The 20,492-nt window shown below is 42.9% G+C and overlaps 1 protein-coding gene across 9 annotated transcripts in view; it reads right to left on the reverse strand.

Moving 5' to 3' along the window:
* Positions 1–20,492, reverse strand: part of FLT1 (fms related receptor tyrosine kinase 1) — a 147,815-nt gene that overhangs the window by 110,646 nt on the left and 16,677 nt on the right. For 4 of the 9 annotated variants that reach the window (XM_079973352.1, XM_079973355.1, XM_079973351.1 and 1 more), the window contains one exon: positions 4,461–4,560. The exons of 3 other annotated variants lie outside the window; for them this stretch is intronic. Coding sequence is in view for 1 of the 6 variants with exons in the window: in XM_079973350.1 (XP_079829476.1) it covers positions 542–617 (76 nt within the window). In the remaining 5 variants the exon portion in view is untranslated. Of the gene's footprint in view, positions 1–541; positions 809–4,460; positions 4,561–20,492 lie in introns of those variants that run through there. 2 more of the 9 variants (XM_079973354.1, XM_079973350.1) reach the window with 2 other exon arrangements.

Consider the following 20,492-nt stretch of genomic DNA (forward strand, 5'->3'; position numbering starts at 1 on the left):
GGTGCCGAGAGGCTGACCTGATCCCAGAGGACTGGAGCGTTCATTCCGACCCCATTCCGCGTGGCCAATTTTGGAAGCGATTACTTTTTCCAGATTACAGTACAACTAGGCGGCGGCGGCAAATGCGGAGCAGCCTGGCCTGACAATCAAAATCCAAGAAGCTGGTTCTGGGAGAAAGCCCTTGTTCAGATGAAGGAAGATGCCCTTCCTGACAGGCTTCCAACGCCCCGCTCTTGTTTCTGCGATGGCAATGATGACCCGTCGCTTAAAAACCGAGCGCATTTTAGAGAAGCGAGCGCAAGGTGCCGCAAGGTAAGCGCGCCCGCGCGCTGCGCTACCCCAGCCTTGGAGGGAGCCGGAACAGGGTCACGCTGGCTGGATCCTGGCAGACCCCGAGGGCCCCTTTCTCTTGTGCGTTGTCCTAAAGCCCGATTCCTCTCAGATCCCCGTCCGCAGGATCCAGAAAGGCGTAAAGGATGGAGCGGCGCCCGTGCGCCCAGGGAAGAGAAGGACTTGCCGGTCCGCCGCCAGCAGCACTTACCTGCCAGAAGGAGCCAGCAGTTCAGCAGTCCGCCCAGCACGGCTCCAGAAAGCCCCCAACCAAACATGCCGCCCATCCGAAGCACGCCGATCGCTGCAAGGAGGAAACGAACTGCTCCGAAGTGAGTCCTGCTCCCTCTCTCGCCCAAGGTCCGGCAAACCCCGGCGCCGCGGAATAGGAACTTTCCCTCCTCTCGCTCTCCCCTTCCCTCCTCCGCAGACGGAGCGGATCGAAAGCAAAAGGTAGTATCCGAAGGGCGCTCAGCTTGCCGGGCTCGGCCCTTTTATAACCTCCCCAGCCCACATCCTCCTTCCCAATCACGCCTCCACCCCCACGTCACTTGCCCCCGTCCGTCCGTCCCCCCCCCCCCCATTACAGCAATACCTTCGGCCGACCCCGCTTCCTGCCTGGGGTTAGACAGTTAAGATTGGCCGGCAGATTTCTGAAGGGGAACGAGGAGCACGACTTCTCGTCTCTGGCACGCTCCACTCCAGATCGGATTCCATTGCGCGGGGAGGGGGCGGGGAGGTGTTAAGCACCCTGGTTGTACTTGCTGTGCCAAACTGATCCCGCCGTGCGGGTGGGTTGATAGAAAATCGCAGGGATTTATTGGCAGTTCCGTCCAAGAAGGGCGCCACTCTTAAGCAGCGGACTTCGCAGAAAGTGGATATGGCTTTTTGTACAATGCTTCTGGAAATCGTCTTTAAAGACTGTCCTTTTTCATAGTCTTCCCTGGATTTCCACAAAACTGGAAGTGTTCAGGTTTTGTACTGAACGTAGGAATAATTGCGAGACGCACAACGCAGTGGAAACCGGGGGGGGGTGAACCAGGTGAAAAAGCCCGTTTAAATTTGTTTGGGGAACTAGTTAAAAGCGTAAGAAAAGCCCTCTTGGAACTGACCAAAAGTCAATCGACCCGAAGAGCTTGCTCCTCACAGCGGCCATTCAGATGTCTCCAGGATACCCCATCAGCAGGTCCCCCCTAACGACTACTGTGTCTTGCTTTGAAAAGTGGAGGTTCTATGTAAGCAGCGTGGTAGATATTTTGCAGTTCTAGAGGGCAGGAAAACGGAAAGCACGCAAACGACATAAAACTGGAAGGTATCCGTCCTATCTTATCAACCGTTCCTCTTGAGCTGCTACATGGATTGCCCAATCTGCGACCCAACTGAATCCGAGACCAAAACTTCTTTTTATCTATCTCAAAAGACCGAGGTTCCTCCACCCCCTAAGTGATGCAACTACATCAGCATTTGAGGAAACTTCCTCCTCCAGGATGTTTCATCCCGGAGATCAATATCGCTCTCTGTGACTTCGTACCTAGGCGTGTAGTTCCCAATAGCTTCTGAGGCTAGGACAAGATCATCACGATCCTCTGTAGGCGGAGTCTGGGGTCCCCTCTTGCAAGCAGCAACCGCAGCCTTAGGTTTCTAAGAACTCGTTCACGAACTCATGCAACATGAGACGGTTCAGAAGCGTCCCCGGGAGCAGCTAACACGACTAACAGCAGCGCTTAGATTTAACTAGCTAAATGTCGATCGTAGACGATGGGCAGCTTGCAATCACAGTTACTACCTCTGCCCTGCCTAATTATAGCTATAATCTGTTATAGGTTTATGGACTAGCACAGTAAATGCTATTCTAAGAAGTCGGCTATCTCTAAACTTAAATTACAAAATTTGTTTGGTGTACCAAAATACTCTTTCCTCCATATACCCCCTCTTCATTATTTTATTGCAATGTGGAAAAGATAAAGGATAAATACAAAAGCAATTGGAGGAAAAATTTCTTCTATAAGGGGTGTTCAAAGTTTTCTTATTTTTTTGCTCATCTTTGAGCATGGATATTTTTTTAATGTGCTATGCTATAGTAACAGATGCTTATAATGATCTATGAACATGTACCACTTGGGGGTGCTTCCAGGCTATTACTGTTTTTGCATTGCATTCAAATTTAGGTCATGCAGTTATAGTTGATTTGGAGTGCTTGCACAAGAAATGCGCTTCCCCGAATGCGCTTGCAGTATGAGAAGTGATGGGAAAATGCACTGGAAAGCATGAGAACACTTGCTTCTATATGACATCAACTAGCCTCCCTACAAACTAAAAAGATAAATAAATAGCCAACTCTGTCTAGTCTCCTTGCAAAGAAATCAAAATGAATGCTCTATAAACAGGTGGCCTGGAAGCACCCTGAGTAGTGGGAAGCAGCTAGTTGTATTTGCAAAGCTACCTAAACAAAACAGCACGTGTAATTGGCATTTTTATACTATTGGCATTAGATGATCGGGTGTGACCTCTCAGTAGCTAATACTTTATTTGTTCCAATCACATGTCATCATGACAAGTGTAAGCTACGCTCAGTTTCCAACAACGTAAAAACACACTCAGAACAAAATGATCCATTCTAGAAGCACTTCCTGTGCTTTTGCATAGCTCTTGTTCATTTTAGTAGGGTTTGCTCAGCAGAATTTCCTGATGTCTTGTACCCTTGATACTATGGATGATATTGAACTAAGGTCTCATCCGCACTTTGCTTGTCTCATGCCTAGAAAAAAAAGGTTATGTGCAAAAAGTGTTGGAAGAATCCTACCCTGAATTCTGTTTTCTCAAGCTTGAGCAGCAGATTTTCACAAAAATTCCTGATTATTCTAATTTTAGATTATTGCATTTGCATGCTATTTCTTCAATATTGACAGTTATTTACTTCAAATACCAGCACTGAATGCTTTATTACAGGCATATTTGCCATGATCATGCTGATCATTACGTATATTGTAATCTTGAGGTGGCATATATGGCTATTTGTTCTAGTGATATAAGGATTGCTAAACTTGTTATTGTTGCAACAGTACAGTGATGTGGCCTTGACAGAGTGGTATTTTACAAAATTGCAAATATATTGAAAATATAATTCTCTGCCCTGAAGAACACAACAATTGTACACAAATAACAACACATGAGCAGGATGTCTTTATGCAGATTTCTCAATATATATTATTAAATATTAGTTAATGTATTCCCACACAACACACCTGCTAGGTAAGCAAACATCATTATCCTAATTTACAGAGAAGGAAATGAAAGCACACGGAAATTAAGCAATTGGGCTAACATCACAGGAAGTTAGTGACGAAGCCAAAAACAGCCCAGATCTCTTGAGTCCCACAAAACCATATTGAATCAGGTTTTTTTTTTTAATGATTCAGCTTTCCAGTTTTAAAAGCATTGGTTGGAGTGTTTCCTGAAGACGTGAAAAACTCTTATTAAAATGTAAAAAACAACAACCCTTCTCATCATTGTAGGACTGGCTGATGGTCCTACATCTTAGATTCATATCCTGTCCTTGATACTGGCCAATAACAAATATCTCAGAGGAAAAGAACAAGAAGCCACAGGGTTCATTTTTATTGATGTGAATGTTATATATGGATCCTATTCTCTATTTTCAAAATTCCCAAACATTATTATTATTATTATTATTATGGAACAGCTGGGAAAATGTGATTTCTATAAAGCCTTAAGTTTACTTCTTTCCCATCACATGAGCAAATCCAAATGCTTTTCCTTGTTTTAATAATGAGAGATAAGGCCCCGTCTCCCAAAAGGAATTAAAGATGGGAAGGAACAGCAGTAGAGGATAAGCCCTAATCTGATCTTTAGATGAATTTCCCAACCCAAAACTCTACTTCACCAACCCTACTTCCTTTCAAGTTCCATGACTTCCCATGTGATAAAGATCCAGGAGTTGCTACAACTCTCTCACAGGTCACTGCAGAGGACCCAAGCCTACTGAAATTTCAGTTGAAACATCATCCACCACAAGAAACAGGTCCATGCTGAACAAGGAACAAGAAAAGGCTCATATTCAGAAACTGAAAAAGTTAGGAGAGCATAGAACAAGTCACATTCTTACCCACCTTTTCATGACAGGTCGAATGAACCAGGAGGTAGCAGAACAGTTTCCCTCTAGGCAAACATAAAGCAGCTGTATCACAAATTCAGGTTTGTTACCAGCACCTGTTGATGTAGGACAAGCACATGATGAGGACCAAACTACTCCACCCATTTATTTTTCAAATAGAAAGCAGTTGTGGCCCACCTGATATATATTGCACTCCTGATTGAAGACTCACACCAGTTTCCTGCTAAAAATAGTGCCCTTCCCTGCTGTTTGCAGGGAAGGGCATGCACCTTCAGGAACAAATAGCAAGAGGGGCAACAGGATATGTTCAGCAGCAGACTGGCACAGGGCCTGATGAATCTTAGTTGGCAATGCATTCCACAAGATGGTTACTACAACAGAAAACTCCCTGGTAGCCAGCCACTGGGCACCATGGGGTTGGATGAGCTGGAGTAGTAGGTCAGATGATGACCAGAACAAACAGGGAGATATACAGAAGATGGTACTCAAGTCCCATGCCATTTAGGGTTTTAAATGTTAGCCCCAGTACAGTCATAAATATACTTCAGGTTGAGCGCTTTCAGGTTGCGCTCTGTGGTGACCCAGAAGTAACAGAGCTTGTTACTTCTGGGTTTTGCCGCTTGCGCATGCGCAGACGGTCAAAATGACGTCACGCGCATGTGCGGAAGCGGTGAACCACGATTCGCGCAGATGCGCTGTCACATCTTACGTTCTGTTCAGATGCGAACGGGGCTCCGGAACAGATCCCGTTCGCATCCTGAGGTACCACTGTATCTTGATTTGAGTTCATGCAGAGAAAAACAAATTTGATGTAAAATATTGTGCAGCAACCTGCACAAATAAAATAAAATAGGTGTAATATAGTTAAAATGCTTATAGTTAAAATACAGCCTAAATCCTGACCCGGCTGTACCATTTTGCTGTGGCATAAATGCTTTTCAGTGGCAGCCTCACATGAAGCATCCTGCAGTAATTTAAACCAGAGTTGACTTATGGATAACCACAGCAATTCAAATGTGTTAGGAATGGTCATAGCTGGTAAATAAGCTGAAGCTAGAAAAAGGCCCCTCACTACTCAGTTCACTTCCACATTGAGCAACAGTGCCAGATCATCAAGCAGAACCAATAAGGCTACATTTTTATCTTTCTCACAGTGCAAGTCACCCACTATGGCAATCAAGGCAATTTCAATATCACCACCCCAAACCAGGCCAAAAGCCAGACTGGATGGGATCTACATAATCAGTTTCATCCACAACCTCACCACCACACGTTCACATACCTTGCCCAGATATGAAACGGAGCGATAATATAGCCAGAAGGGTCTGATTAAGATGTTTTCAATAAAGTCTGTACCACTGCCACTTACAGGTAAATACCCCTCTCTAAAAGAGGTATCTACTACTTCATATTCAGTACACTGGAAGTACTGATTCAACAAGCAAAGATGGACAAGGTCACAGGTAGTCAACAAGGTGATTCCTTCTGCATCATGAAAATAAATAAAAACAGTATAAAACAAAACACGGTGATCCAATAAAACAGTCTAACTGGAGTCTCCATAGATTCATGTAGAGCTGGAAAGGACTCCAATGGTCATCTAGTCCAAACCCCTGGTTCAGCCCGTATTTGAAATCTAACATCTGCATCTTCTCTCCAATAATCCAAATATTATCTAAATTCAACCATGTATTAGTTTCTAACATTAACTAACAGTTATGGGTGCCCTTGCACCCCCAAACTCTGTTATCCTAGATCTAGATCTATAACAATAGACATGACCACCCACATGACTCAGGTCTCAATTATGCATTCCAGGTTAATGGGTTGATCTGACACTTAAGTTTTGAATAACAGCTGATTTCCCTTTCACTGATCTGGCATAAAGCAGCAAGGTGTTGAGAACCAATGGGAAATATGTAGGGCAAGCCCCTTGCCAGGGAACCACAAATAGATGAAAGACCAAATTAAGTACAGTATTAGCTGTTATAGATAGATAGTTATCTATAATTGTAGCTATTTGAAAACCTAAGTAAAGCTTCCAATCACTTTCCTATGGCTGCACTGGAGGAGTGGGGAGACACACATGAGCGTAAGACTCATACACTGAATGCTAAGCCATAGTTTACATTCAAACCAGGTCAGTGTGTGTTTACCCTTTGCCAAAAGATTGAAATATGCCCATTTGCATATTTCATCTGTATGATGAATTTCCAGTATATGTGGCTCATTAACTACTTAGTAGAAGTGACATTCAGCCACTCAGACTGAAAAATAGTAATATTTGTATCTGATTTGTTATATTATTAGTTATTAGTTTTAGTTGTGTGTTGTTCCATTTAAAATTACAATAAAATTGTAAAATAAAGAAATAAGCCCATGTGTTCATGCAGGAAACAACAAAGCATTTTTTCACCCAAATACTGTTATGTTCATAAAGTGAGGAGTGGGGAGTTAACTACAGACAATCCTTGTTTTGCACGGTGGTTATGTTCCAGGCCTCTGCACATGTTGGCAGAGCACATGTAAGCCCACCCCACCCCTTTTTGTGACATCTTTATGATGTTTTGGGGCTACTTCCAGGTTTGGCACCATGCATGCGTGCACGATCACACATCATTTGGACACGCCTAAATCAGCCTTGCCTGTATTACAAAAGTAATACTGGCTCATTATAGAAATCTCTGGTTTTTGAAAATAGTTGCTTAGAATCTGCTATTAAGTTAGTTATCCACATATTAAAATGTTTTTATACTGAAGAAGAAGAAGAAGAAGAGTTTGGATTTGATATCCTGCCTTTCACTCCCTTTAAGGAGTCTCAAAGCGGCTAACATTCTCCTTTCCCTTCCTCCCCCACAACAAACACTCTGTGAGGTGAGTGGGGCTGAGAGACTTCAAAGAAGTGTGACTGGCCCAAGGTCACCCAGCAGCTGCATGTGGAGGAGCGGAGACGCGAACCCGGTTCCCCAGATTATGAGACTACCGCTCTTAACCACTACACCACACTGGCTCACAAATACTGGAAACTGAAATATCTATTTTAAGCTTGCTGTTCCTTTCCCAATGTTTAACTTCCTTTGAAAATATAAAGCAGAATCTTATGATGACAGGAAGAGTTTCAAAGTGGGAAGTAGAACTGTACTTTAATAAAGCAATCACGTTGTTTCCACCAACTGAGTCAGAAAGTCCCTTGTGTTTTCCAAGCCCAGGAAAGCAAGATCCAGCAGATCATTATCCAAGACAGAAATGAGAGAGGTGTCTACTGACTTTTTCAGTTTTAGTCTGGTTTTTCTCCAAGCTTACATGACCTTTTATGGAGGAACAAAACTCTGCTCAGAGGGATAAAGATAAAATCAATCGCAATGACATCACAATGAATAGTGGGGGGAAATATTTCTCCTATGGTGGCCATGTGTCCCACATTAACAGAGGACATTCCTCCATTTGAATGGTTTTCAGAGGACAGTTGTTTATTTGAAGGTGTCCTTTGTTCATTTGTTTGTTTGACTGGCTGTCTGCTCCAAGTCCAGTTTAACAATAAAGTACCCTTAGAAGCAAGAGCAAGGGCCTGAAGTTGTCCACAAGTTGTTAGAACCTAGATAGCAAGTTTAAGTAGGAAATTGTAATGGCTGAAGTAGTCCTTCAACACAGTTATATAGTGATAAATAAACAAAGTCCTTCTTCCATGTACATTCATATAGGATTAGGTTGTTAGATATACTTTCTTCAAATCACTGCCCTCAATGGTAAAAGAGTAAAGCATTTTCAGAAAAAATAGGATATAAAATGAATGCTGATGCTGCTTCCCGTTCCTTTTCCAGAATCAGAAAGCCAGGTTTCCCGGGGTGTGTCCTGATTAGCAATAAAAAGGGAAAAGCATGATCCAAGTTAATTTTCCAGCCCTAGAAGGAAATGGTGTTTCCTGTATTATACAAAACTGGTGCCAATAAGACTGACACAAGAATCTATTGTCTTTTTAACAAAGCTATGGTAAGAAATGATGCCTGTGAAAATAGGCCACTACAGGCAACAAGGAACTTTTTAGAGTGTGAGAGATTGAGTGAGTGTGCGTGCGTGCACATGCACATGCACACAAGTTCCAAGGATCAAAAGTGGAGAATACACCTTAATCCTGAGCAGCCAATGTGGTGTCTTTCAGATATTGTTGGAATTACAACTCCTATCATCCTTGACCACTGGCTATGCCAGTTGGGGCTGATGAGAGTTGTAGACCAACATTATCTGGAGAGGATAATCTGCCCTAGTCTAAAGCTGAAGCAGCCACTAATATAGTCATACAGTGGACGTTTGGGTTGCAAACATGATCTGTGCGGGAGGCACGTTCGCAACCCGCAGCATTTGCAACCTGCAGCACCATGTCTGCGCACACGCGAGTCACGATTCGACGCTTCTGTGCATGCGCCGAAACCCAGAAGTAACCTGTTCTGGTACTTCCGGGTTTGGCGTGGTACGCAACCTGAAGCATCTGTAACCTGAGGTATGACTGTACTCCCAATGCTCTAAAATAAACATTAACAGTACAATCTCATACATACCTGCTCAGAAATACATAAACCTATAAAGTTCTGAAACATACTCCCAGGTAAGTGCATACAGGCACCTCCCCGCTTGTGCAGGATCAGCATGCATACACTCACTGATACACCCACTCTTTTTGACGCTGAAAGGGTGTGGGGCAGGAGCAGAGCAGAGCAGGGGTGGAATGGGACAGAACGGGACTGCAACCCAATTTCACCTTTAGGGTTTGACTTCACTGTCTAAAAACCATTTCCCACATTGTAAGTGAAAAAATAACAGTTGGTAATAATAATAATAATAATAATAATAATAATAATAATAATAATAATAATTTATTATTTGTACCCCGCCCATCTGGCTGGGTTTCCCCAGCCACTCTGGGCGGCTTCCAACAAAGATGAAAAATACACTAAAATGTCACATATTAAAAACTTCCCTGAACAGGGCTGCCTTCAGATGTCTTCTGAATGTCAGGTAGTTGTCTATCGCTTTGACATCTGATGGGAGGGCATTCCACAGGGTGGGCGCCACTACCGAGAAGGCCCTCTGCCTGGTTCCCTGTAACTTGGCCTCTCGCAGTGAGGGAACCGCCAGAAGGCCCTCGGAGCTGGACCTCAGTGCCCGGGCAGAACGATGGGGGAGGAGACGCTCCTTCAGATATACTGGATCGAGGCCATTTAGGGCTTTAAAGGTCAGCACGAACACTTTGAATTGTGCTCGGAAACGTACTGGGAGCCAATGTAGGTCTTTCAAGACCGGTGTTATATGGTCTCGGCGGCCGCTCCCAGTCACCAGTCTAGCTGCCGCATTCTGGATTAGTTGTAGTTTCCGGGTCACCTTCAAAGGTAGCCCCACGTAGAGCACATTGCAGTAGTCCAAGCGGGAGATAACCAGAGCATGTACCACTCTGGCGAGACAGTCTGCAGGCAGATAGGGTCTCAGCCTACGTACCAGATGGAGCTGGTAAACAGCTGCCCTGGATACAGATTTGACCTGTGCCTCCATGGACAGCTGTGAGTCCAAAATGACTCCCAGGCTGCGCACCTGGTCCTTCAGGGGCACAGTTACCCCATTCAGGACCAGGGAATCCTCCACACCTGCCCGCCTCCTGTCCCCCAAAAACAGTACTTCTGTCTTGTCAGGATTCAACCTCAATCTGTTAGCCGCCATCCATCCTCCAGCCGCTTCCAGACACTCACACAGGACCTTCACCGCCTTCACTGGTTCTGATTTAAAAGAGAGGTAGAGCTGGGTATCATCTGCATACTGATGAACACCCAGCCCAAACCTCCTGATGATCTCTCCCAGTGGCTGCATGTAAATGTTGAAAAGCATGGGGGAGAGGACAGAACCCTGAGGCACCCCACAAGTGAGAGCCCAGGGGTCTGAACACTCATCCCCCACCACCACTTTCTGAACACGGCCCAGGAGGAAGGAGCGGAACCACTGTATGACAGTGCCCCCAGCTCCCAGCCCCTCAAGACGGTCCAGAAGGATGTTATGGTCGATGGTATCAAACGCCGCTGAGAGATCCAGCAGAACTAGGAAACAGCTCTCACCTTTGTCCCTAGCCCGCCGGAGATCATCAACCAGTGCGACCAAGGCAGTTTCAGTCCCATGATGAGGCCTGAATCCCGACTGGAAGGGATCCAAATGGCCCGCTTCTTCCAGGCGTGCCTGGAGTTGTTCAGCAACCACTCGCTCAATCACCTTGCCCAAGAGTGGAAGGTTTGAGACTGGGCGATAATTGGCCATCGTGGCCGCATCTAAAGATGGTTTTTTAAGAAGCGGTTTAATAACCGCCTCTTTCAGCGGGTCTGAGAAGGCTCCCTCATGGAGGGAAGCATTCACCACCCCATGAAGCCCATCGCCCAGTCCTTCCCGGCTAGCTTTTATAAGCCAGGATGGGCAAGGATCCAGGAGACAGGTGGTTGGCTTCACTCGTCCAAGCAGCCTGTCCACATCCTCGGAGGTAACAGATTGGAATTGATCCCACACAACTTGACCAGACAGGACTCTAGCACTCTCCCGCCCCGGCCCTGCTCCCACGGTGGAGTCTACTTCTTCCCGAATCTGAGCGATTTTATCTGCAAAAAAATTTGCAAAATCATTGCAGGAGAACATATGGCCCGTACTGGGCCCCGATGTTACAGGTGGTTCCGCTAAATTGTGAACCACCTGAAAGAGTCTCCTGCTGCTGTTTTCTGCAGATGCAATAGAGGCGGTGAAGAAAGTCTTCTTCGCCATCGCTATCGCCACTTGGTAGGCTCGACGTTGAGCTCTAACCTGTGTCTGGTCAGATTCGGAATGAGTTATCCGCCACCGGCGCTCTAGCCGTCTCAACGATTGTTTCATTGCCCTCAGATCCGTGGAAAACCACGGGGCTCTCCGGGCTCCATGCAATCGGAGAGGGCGCTTCGGAGCCAAACAGTCAATAGCCCTGGTTAACTCCACATTCCAGCGGGCCACCAGGGAATCGGCTGAAAGGCCATCAACATGGGATAAAGCATCCCCTACCACTCTCTGGAAACCATTTGGATCCATTAAGTGGTGGGGGCGGACCATCTGAATCGGTCTCACCTCCCTGCAGAGGGGATGGGTCATAGAGAAGTCCAGTTGCACCAGGAAGTGATCTGACCATGGCACTTCTTTCGTTTCACTTTTACTTAGTGTCAGATCACCAACATCCATAGAGGTAAACACCAGGTCCAAGGCATGTCCGCGGCTATGGGTTGGGCCAGACTTATTCAGGGACAGCCCCATGGAGGCCATGCTTTCCACGAAGTCCCGAGCGGCCCCTTGTAAGGTCGTGTCGGCATGGATGTTAAAATCCCCTAGGACAACCAAGCTAGGTGTCTCCAGGAGAACATCCGCCATGACCTGAAGCAGCTCGGGCAGGGAATCCTTGGTGCAGCGGGGAGGTCGGTACACCAAAAGGAATCCTGTACTGCCCCTATTGCCCAACTTCCAGAACATGCACTCGGAAAATTGGGTCTTCCCAATAGGACGCCTGGTGCAAACTAATGACTTCCTAAAAATCACTGCAACCCCCCCTCCCCGCCCACATGACCTGGGTTGCTGTGCGTAAGAGAAACCTGGTGGACAAGCAGCGGCAAGGACAGGCCCATCTGCTTCATCCAACCAAGTCTCTGTTACACATGCCAGGTCAAGTCCTCCATCCATGATCAAGTCATGGATGGCAGTGGTCTTATGAATCATTGACCTGGCATTGCACAGCAACACTTTCAGGTTCTCTGATAAATGTACCTACATGTTTCCAAACACCTGTAAAATTCACACTTTAGGTGAACATAATAGGCTAGATTCAAGGAATGGGTATCATCAGCAGAAGCCTACACAAAGACCTCTGCTAGAGCAACAGTGATCCCTGCAATGCTACCCCCACATGCCCCCTCCCTGTTGGTTTGGGGGGGATCAGAACAACCTACAGAACAGTGTGCAGTGAAGGAGAGGGAGGATTGAAATGCTTGCACTGACAGACCCAGTGTGTGCCAGCTGTGAAAAAGGCAAATTCCACGCTAGGGATCATTAGGAAAGGAATTGAAAATGAACTATTGATATCATAATGCCACTATACAACTCTACGGTGCAAACACATTTGGAAACCTGTGTACAGTACTGGTCACCTCGCCTCAAAAAAGATATTGTAGAAGTGGAAAAAAAGTTCAGAAAAGGGCAACCAAAATGATCAAGAGGATGGAGTGCCTCCCCTGTGCAGAAAGGCTGCAGTGTTTGGGACTTTATAGTTTAGACTAGAAAAGGTGAGTAAGAGGCAACATGATATAAGTTTACAAAATTATGCACGGCATGAAGTGGATAGAGAAAGCTCTTCTCATAGAGTGCGGGATTGGCTCCATTATTATCAAATAATGGAGGCATATAATCTGGACAAAAAAATTGGCTTCCAGGTGGAAAAATCAAAATTGGAAATAGAGCTGTTAGATCCCAAAAGAAAGAACTTGTCAAGAATGTATAACTTGCTGTTGAAATGGAATACTCAGGATGAAACTGTTGGCTATTTGCAGTTTATAGTAGCGCTGCAGAGAGCTTTCTGGGGAGACCATGCATTAAAAAGAAAGGGACTCAAAAATAACTTAAACAAGGTTTTAATTACAAAAAAAACCAAAAACTCCTTATACACTAGATACATTAACAACAAACCAGACCCAACCATTAACCCATCCCCCAGGGTAATGGGAGAGCTAGGTGCTGCTCCTTATATACTACAAGCAAATGCTGACACACCTTAATCAGTACAACTCAGCAGCACCTGCTATGTTTCACAGCTGTAAAGCTGGGTCTTGTTATTTAGCTCTGGCCCTTGCTCTGGCCCCTTAAAGACATACACATCGGGTGGAACAATGATGAACCTTTACAGTTAAAGAAACCATTCAACAGAAACGGTAAAATCAGCTATGATTAAATGGCCACAAGATGTTGGACATAATATTATGATGGCTGACTGGGAACAGTTATGGACCACAGGTATGAAATTTACGGCATGTAATGCCTTAAGAGAGAATATAATGAAAATGATTTACAGGTGGTACATGACACCAGTCAAGCTTGCAAAAATTTATCATTTGCCCGATAATAAATGTTGGAAATGTAAAGAGACCGAAGGCACATTCTTTCACCTTTGGTGGACATGCCCAAGGATTAAGACTTTCTGGGAAATGATTTAGAATGAAATGAAAAAGGTATTTAAATATACTTTTTTGAAGAAACCAGAGGCCTTTCTCCTGGGCATGGTCGGCCAATTGGTGCCAAAGAAGGATAGAACTTTCTTTATGTATGCTACAACAGCAGCAAGAATACTTATTGCAAAGTACTGGAAGACACAAGATCTACCCACCCGGGAAGAATGGCAGATGAAGGTGATGGACTACATGGAACTGGCGGAAATGACTGGCAGAATCCGAGACCAGGGAGAAGAGTCGGTGGAAGAAGATTGGAAGAAATTTAAAGATTATTTACAGAAATATTGTAAAATTAAGGAATGTTAGAAAGATGTTGGAATGAAGTTACATGGCTTTAGCAGAAATGTTATAAAGAATTAAGTATAATAGATTGTAATTGGATTAAAGGAAAAAATAACGTTAGAATTTGTTAAGTTAAATGATAGGACAGAAGATTGAGGAAGATGGAAAGGATTTGCTGAAACAAATAATCGAAGTGGAATACAAAAAAGGGAGGTGTGAGGAGGTCGCTGAAACAAGCAAAAGAAAGTTAATAACATTGAAAGTATTGGTTGTGTTTCTTTTTTCTTTTTTAACTGTTTTTGTTTTATTTTTGTTATGTATATGTAATATTTTTGTTTTAGGGTTGTATTGTATGGTTTTGTTATGTTTATTTTTTTTTTTAAATAATTTTTATTCGTTTTTCAGACAGATAATAAAAACAATATAAAACAATATAGCTTCAAAATCATCATTTCATACCCTTCTTTCCTTTGACTTCCCCATACCTCCCCATCCCTGCATCCTTGTTTAATGGTTCTTTAGCAACCCTTAGGTCCATTGTCTTAATTCCCTTTCATAAAGTTTCCTTTAGTTTTTTTGATTACTGCTGCAATTCTTTACCTCTTACCCCCTGACATCTTAACATTCCTCAATTTTACAATTGTTTTTAAGATATATTTTAAATTTCTTCCAGTCCTCTTCCACTGTCTCTTTCCCCTGGTCACGGATTCTGCCCGTCATCTCGGCCAGTCCCATAAAGTCGATCACCTTTGTTTGCCATTCTTCCAGAGTAGGTAGTTCTTGCATCTTCCAATACTTTGCCAGTAGAATTCTTGCTGCTGTAGTGGCATACATAAAGAAAATCCTATCCTTCCTTAACACCACTTGGCCAACCATGCCCAAGAGAAAAGCCTCTGGTTTCTTAGGAAAAGTCCACTTAAGGACCTTCTTAATTTCATTATAGATCATTTCCCAGAAAGCTTTAACCTTTGGGCAGGTCCACCAAAGGTGGTAGAAGGTGCCTTCAGTCTCATTACATTTCCAACACTTATTATTAGGCAAGTGGTAAATTTTTGCAAGCTTGACTGGGGTCATGTACCACCGATAGATCATTTTCATAATATTTTCTTTTAAAGCATTACATGCAGTAAATTTGATACCGGTGGTCCATAACTGTTCCCAGTCAGCAAACATAATATCATGACCAATATCTTGTGCCCATTTAATCATTGCTGATTTCACCGTTTCATCCTGTGTATTCCATTTCAACAGCAAGTTATACATTTTTGATAAGTTCTTAGTATTGGGTTCCAACAATTCTGTTTCTAGTTTTGACCTCTCTTTCTGAAATCCTATTTTCCTGTCCTGTTTAAATGTCTCATTTATCTGATGATAGTGCAACCAATCTCGAACCTTAGGCTTTAGTTTCTCGTAACTCTGAAGTTTCACCCTTTCACCATCATATTCTAGAATCTCATGATATTTTGGCCATTTAGAGTCCATACTAAGCTTTTTTACTTCCCTAGCTTCCATTGGTGATACCCACCTAGGGGTTTTACTTTCCAGCAGATCTTTATATCTAATCCAAACATTATACAATGCTTTCCTTACAATATGGTTTTTAAAACTTTTATACACCTTTACCTTGTCGTACCATAAGTATGCATGCCAACCAAAGCTATTGTTGTACCCTTCCAGGTCCAAAATGTCAGTGTTCTCAAGAAGTAGCCAGTGTTTCAACCAGCAGAAAGCTGCCGATTCATAATAAAGTCTTAAGTCCGGCAGGGCAAACCCCCCTCTATCCTTTGCATCAGTTAAAATCTTAAATTTTATTCTGGGCTTTTTGCCCTGCCAGACAAATTTTGATATGTCTTTCTGCCACTTCTTGAAACAGTCCATCTTGTCCAAAATCTGCAACGTCTGGAATAAAAACAGCATTCTAGGCAATACATTCATCTTAATAGTAGCAATTCGGCCTAACAAGGAAAGTTTCAACCTTGACCATATTTCCAGATCCTTCTTTACCTCTGACCAACTTTTTTCATAATTATCCTTAAATAGATTCACATTCTTGGATGTTAAGTTTAACCCCAGGTATTTTACCCTTTTTGTTATTTCCAAGCCTGTTTCATTCTGAAAACTCTCTCTTTCTTCCATTGTTAAATTTTTTTCCAACACTTTCGTTTTTTGTTTGTTCAATTTGAAACCTGCTACTCGACCAAATATTTCAATTAATTCTAATACTCTTTTAGTACTAGTGTCTGGCTGTTGCAAGGTCAATACTAGATCATCTGCGAATGCTCTTAATTTGTAATGTCTAACTCCGACCTGAACTCCTTTAACCAACTGGTCCTTTCTAATCATGTTTAACAAAACCTCCAGGACTGATATAAAAAGCAAAGGGGATATTGGGCATCCCTGCCGTGTACCTTTTTCTATGGGTATTTCTTCTGTTACCACATTGTTTACAATTAACTTGGCCTTTTGTTTGGAATATATTGCACCTATACCGTTTTCAAAACCTTGACCTACCCCCATCCCTTGGAGATTCTTTTTCATAAAAGTCCAACAGATATTGTCAAAGGCTTTCTCCGCGTCCACAAAAATCAGAACTGCTTTCCTGTTAATGTCAACATCTAGCAACTCCAAAATGTCTATAATGTTCCTCACATTGTCTGACATATGTCTCCCTGGGAGAAAGCCTGTTTGGTCCTTATGAATCTCCTCTATCAACACTCTTTTCAATCTTTTTGCCAAAATGTCTGCAAAAATTTTGTAATCCACATTGAGTAAAGATATAGGGCGGTAGTTTCTGACCTGGTTCTTCTCAGTTTCTGTTTTCGGTATAAGTGAGATGAAAGCCTCTTTCCACGATTCAGGTGCCTTTTTCCCCTTCAGAATTTCATTGCAAACTTCCTTCAATGGTTGTATCAACCATTCTTTCAGCATTTTGTAGTATTTAGCCGTCAGGCCGTCTGGTCCTGGTGATTTTCCCAATTTCATATTTTGGATGGCACCCTCTATTTCTTGTTCTGTTATTTCCTCATTTAAGATCCTTTTACTTTGTTCTGGAATTTTTGGTAAGCCGTATTTTCTGATGAATTCTTCTATTTCTTGTTCATTAATTGGCCCTTGTGCATACAATTTCTTAAAGAAACTTTGAAAACAATTGTTTATCTCATTAGGTTTGTGGATAATTTTTCCATCCATTTCTAGACTTGTCACGGTGTTCATTTTCTGCCTTTTTTTCAATTGCCATGACAGAAGTTTCCCACATTTATCCGCTGATTCGAAAGTTCTTTGTTTCATTCGCTTTATCTTCCATTCTATTTGTTGGTTCATGAGCTCCATGTACTGCATCTGATAAAACTTTATTTCTCTCAAAATCTCATGGGACTTTGGTTTGGACCTCAATTTCTTCTCTCCTTCTTTTATTTTTTCTAGGATTTTTTCTTTCCTCTCGTTTTGTTTCTTCCTCTTTATAGAATTCTGTTGAATTAGGAAACCTCGCATCACGGCTTTGCTTGCGTCCCAAATTGTTCTTTTCTCCACATCTGTTTTCCTGTTAATCTCAAAATAATATTTTAATGTTTTAAGGGCCTTCTTGTAAATCTCTTCATCTCTAAATAGGGTGTCATTCATTCTCCATCTAAAGGATCCAGTTGTTGTTAGTTTCATCTCCATCTTCACAGCATTATGGTCGGAGCAAGTTTTTGGGCATATTTCTACTTTTTTTGTTCTTGACGCCAGACTGCTAGAAATCCAAATTTGGTCTATTCTTGTCCATGTCATTTTTGCCTCAGAAAAGAAAGTTCCCTCTCTCTCTAGAGGATTCCTTGTTCTCCAAATATCAATCAAGTCCATAGTTTCAGTCATTTCAAAAAAGATCTTTGGTAGTCTCCCTTCTTTTGAGATCACTTGTCTCTGTGCTTTATCCATGTTTGTTGAGACAACTCCATTCATATCTCCCATCATTACGATTTTATAGTCTATAAAGTCAACTAGTGTCTCATGCAACTTCTTAAAGAATTCGGCCTTCCCCTCATTTGGGGCATATACTCCAACAATCAAAATCTTTTCTCCTTGGATTTGTATTTCAATTGCCAGGTATCTTCCTTGTTCATCTTTAAATATCAATTTTGGAGCCAATTTTTCCTTTGCATAGATCACCACACCTCTTTTCTTCACTTTGTCTGATGAGATAAATTCTTGACCAAGTCTCTTATTTATCAATAATTTCCTGTGTATCCTGGCAATATGGGTTTCTTGCAAACATATTACATCTAATTGTTCTCTCTTCAAAATGTGAAAAACTTGTCGTCTTTTCCGAGGAAGGTTCAAGCCATTACAGTTCCAACTAAGAAGTTGCAGAGACATTTTGTGTTTAAGTACCTGTTCCTCCAACTGCTCCAAGCTTCTGTTCTTCCTCCGATGGTGGTGGTAAAAGTCCAAATGATAGATCTGCTATATCAGGTGGTTCTTTCTCCTCTACAGTTCCTTTCTGCAAATCCTCCAGGTATCTCTCCAGAAATTGTTCTTTGTCCTGAATTGTTTTTATTTTGATCTTTCTTCCTTTAAAGTTAAAGGACAGTCCTTGTGGGAACTCCCATCTGAATGGTATGGTGTTTTTCTTCAACAGGTCTGCTAAGCTTTTATAGAAGGTTCTCACCTCTAAAATATACTTGGGAATGTCCTTAAAGATCTGTATTTGACAGTTTTGGATCACCAGTGCCTTTTGATAGTGCAAGTTCAATATTTTATCTCTTTCTTCTTTTGATCTCAGTGTAATTAGACAATCCCTTGGTTTCTTGTCCTGCCTCCTGCCCAGCCGGAAGGCTGTTGTTATCTCAAATTCATCATCTTCCGCCCATTCCTCTTGCCAAAAAACTGCAAAGTTCTCTGTAAGGAATTCCACAAGGTTGTCCCCTTCCCCTTCAGGAACCAGTCTTAGTTTTAAATTCTTCTCTTTCCTCTGAAGTTCCAGTAAAGAGAGGGCTGCATCATGCTCATTCACTTTTTTAATAATAGGCCCAAACTTTTCCCTTGTCTCCTCAGCCGTAGTTTTTGCACTTTCTGCAATCTTTCGTGTTTCAGAGCTCTCCTGGATTAATCTATTTATAGAATCTGTATTAGACTTTACGCTGGCTGTATTAACATCTAGTCTTGTTGTCAACTCTGTTAATTTTTTGGAGTTCTCTGTCGACAGCTTTGTCAGTGCTTCCAGAGATTGATTTATTTTAAGGAGTGCCTGTGTCATAGGATCCATAGAAGCTGCTGTTTTTTCCTGTGCAGCTGGTGCAGTTCCTGATATCGAGCCCCTTTTCTTCTGGGATTGTTTTGCTTTAAGCCTTGTTACTATCTCTTCTGTTGGGCCACTCATATCCTCAAGGTCGTTTTCACAGAATTAGTTTCCAAGTGGAAAATCCCACTGTTACTTTTCCAAATGCAACAATTTCACTTGAGACCCTCTAGAGGGAGCATTCAATTGTATCCAGATGGCAAGGAAAAACAAAGGAGCAAGAAAGTATAACAGTAGCCAGTAGTTTCCAATGTCCAAACCGTAAACCCTCTGTCTTCTATGTAGCCAAAATGCAACAGGGTAAATCTAAAGTCCAGTAACTTTGTTACAAACAAGCCCCCACTTTAAAGAGTTTTAAATGACAGTTCATATCCCGGTGTCTTGTTTGGGCAGCCCGTCCTGGGGGGGTTTGACAGTGGAAGGTCTTATTTTCCCACTAATTTTCCAGCAGGTTAACAATGTCCCAATCCCTTCCCCCCTTCTCCTGCCTGTCGGGGGGGAAATTTAAGTCCGATGTCAGTTTGACAGCTTAAAAAAAAAAGAAAAGTTCCCTTCAAATGCAGCTTGATTTTTCGTTGCTTTGTTTCTCCTGCAGCTCCGGGGAGGCAGACTTCCTTAATTTATGCCTTTCCCGTTTTCAGCCAAATTTCTTATTTTAGTGTCCCGTCAATTTCCAATCTTACTCACGGGTGTTGTAGTCAATTTCCAGTTACAGGAAGGAATCGGCGCTCTCCGTTCATGGCGACGCGGCTTCACTCCGCTAGCTGGGTGACGACTCTCAGCACCGCGCTTACCCCGATGCCGCTCAGAAGCCTTTAAAAAGGCTCCTTCACAGTGCCGGGGGGCGCAAAAGGTGCCCACCGAATCTCCTTTGTTCACAGGCTCCGCGCCTGTGATTTTAGGGGTCCCCCGCTCGCCGTAGCGGGTAAGACCCGAACTAGCGAAGCAGTCCTGCCTCGGAGCTCGAGGCTCGGACCGCCATTAAACGCTGGCGCCGACCGGAAGTCCCTGGTTTTGTTATGTTTAATTCTTTTTCTTTTTTCTTTCTGTAACTTTCAAAACTTTAATAAATATTATTTAAAAGAATAGAAATGAGAAAGCTATTCTCTATCTAGTTTAACATTAGAACTCATGGATATTCAAGAAGCAGAAAGTTGGAAAATTCAGGACAGACAAAAGAAATAACTTCTTCACTCACTGCAAAGTT

This window comes from Podarcis cretensis, assembly GCF_951804945.1.
Source record: "Podarcis cretensis genome assembly, chromosome: 4".
NCBI lineage: Eukaryota > Metazoa > Chordata > Lepidosauria > Squamata > Lacertidae > Podarcis > Podarcis cretensis.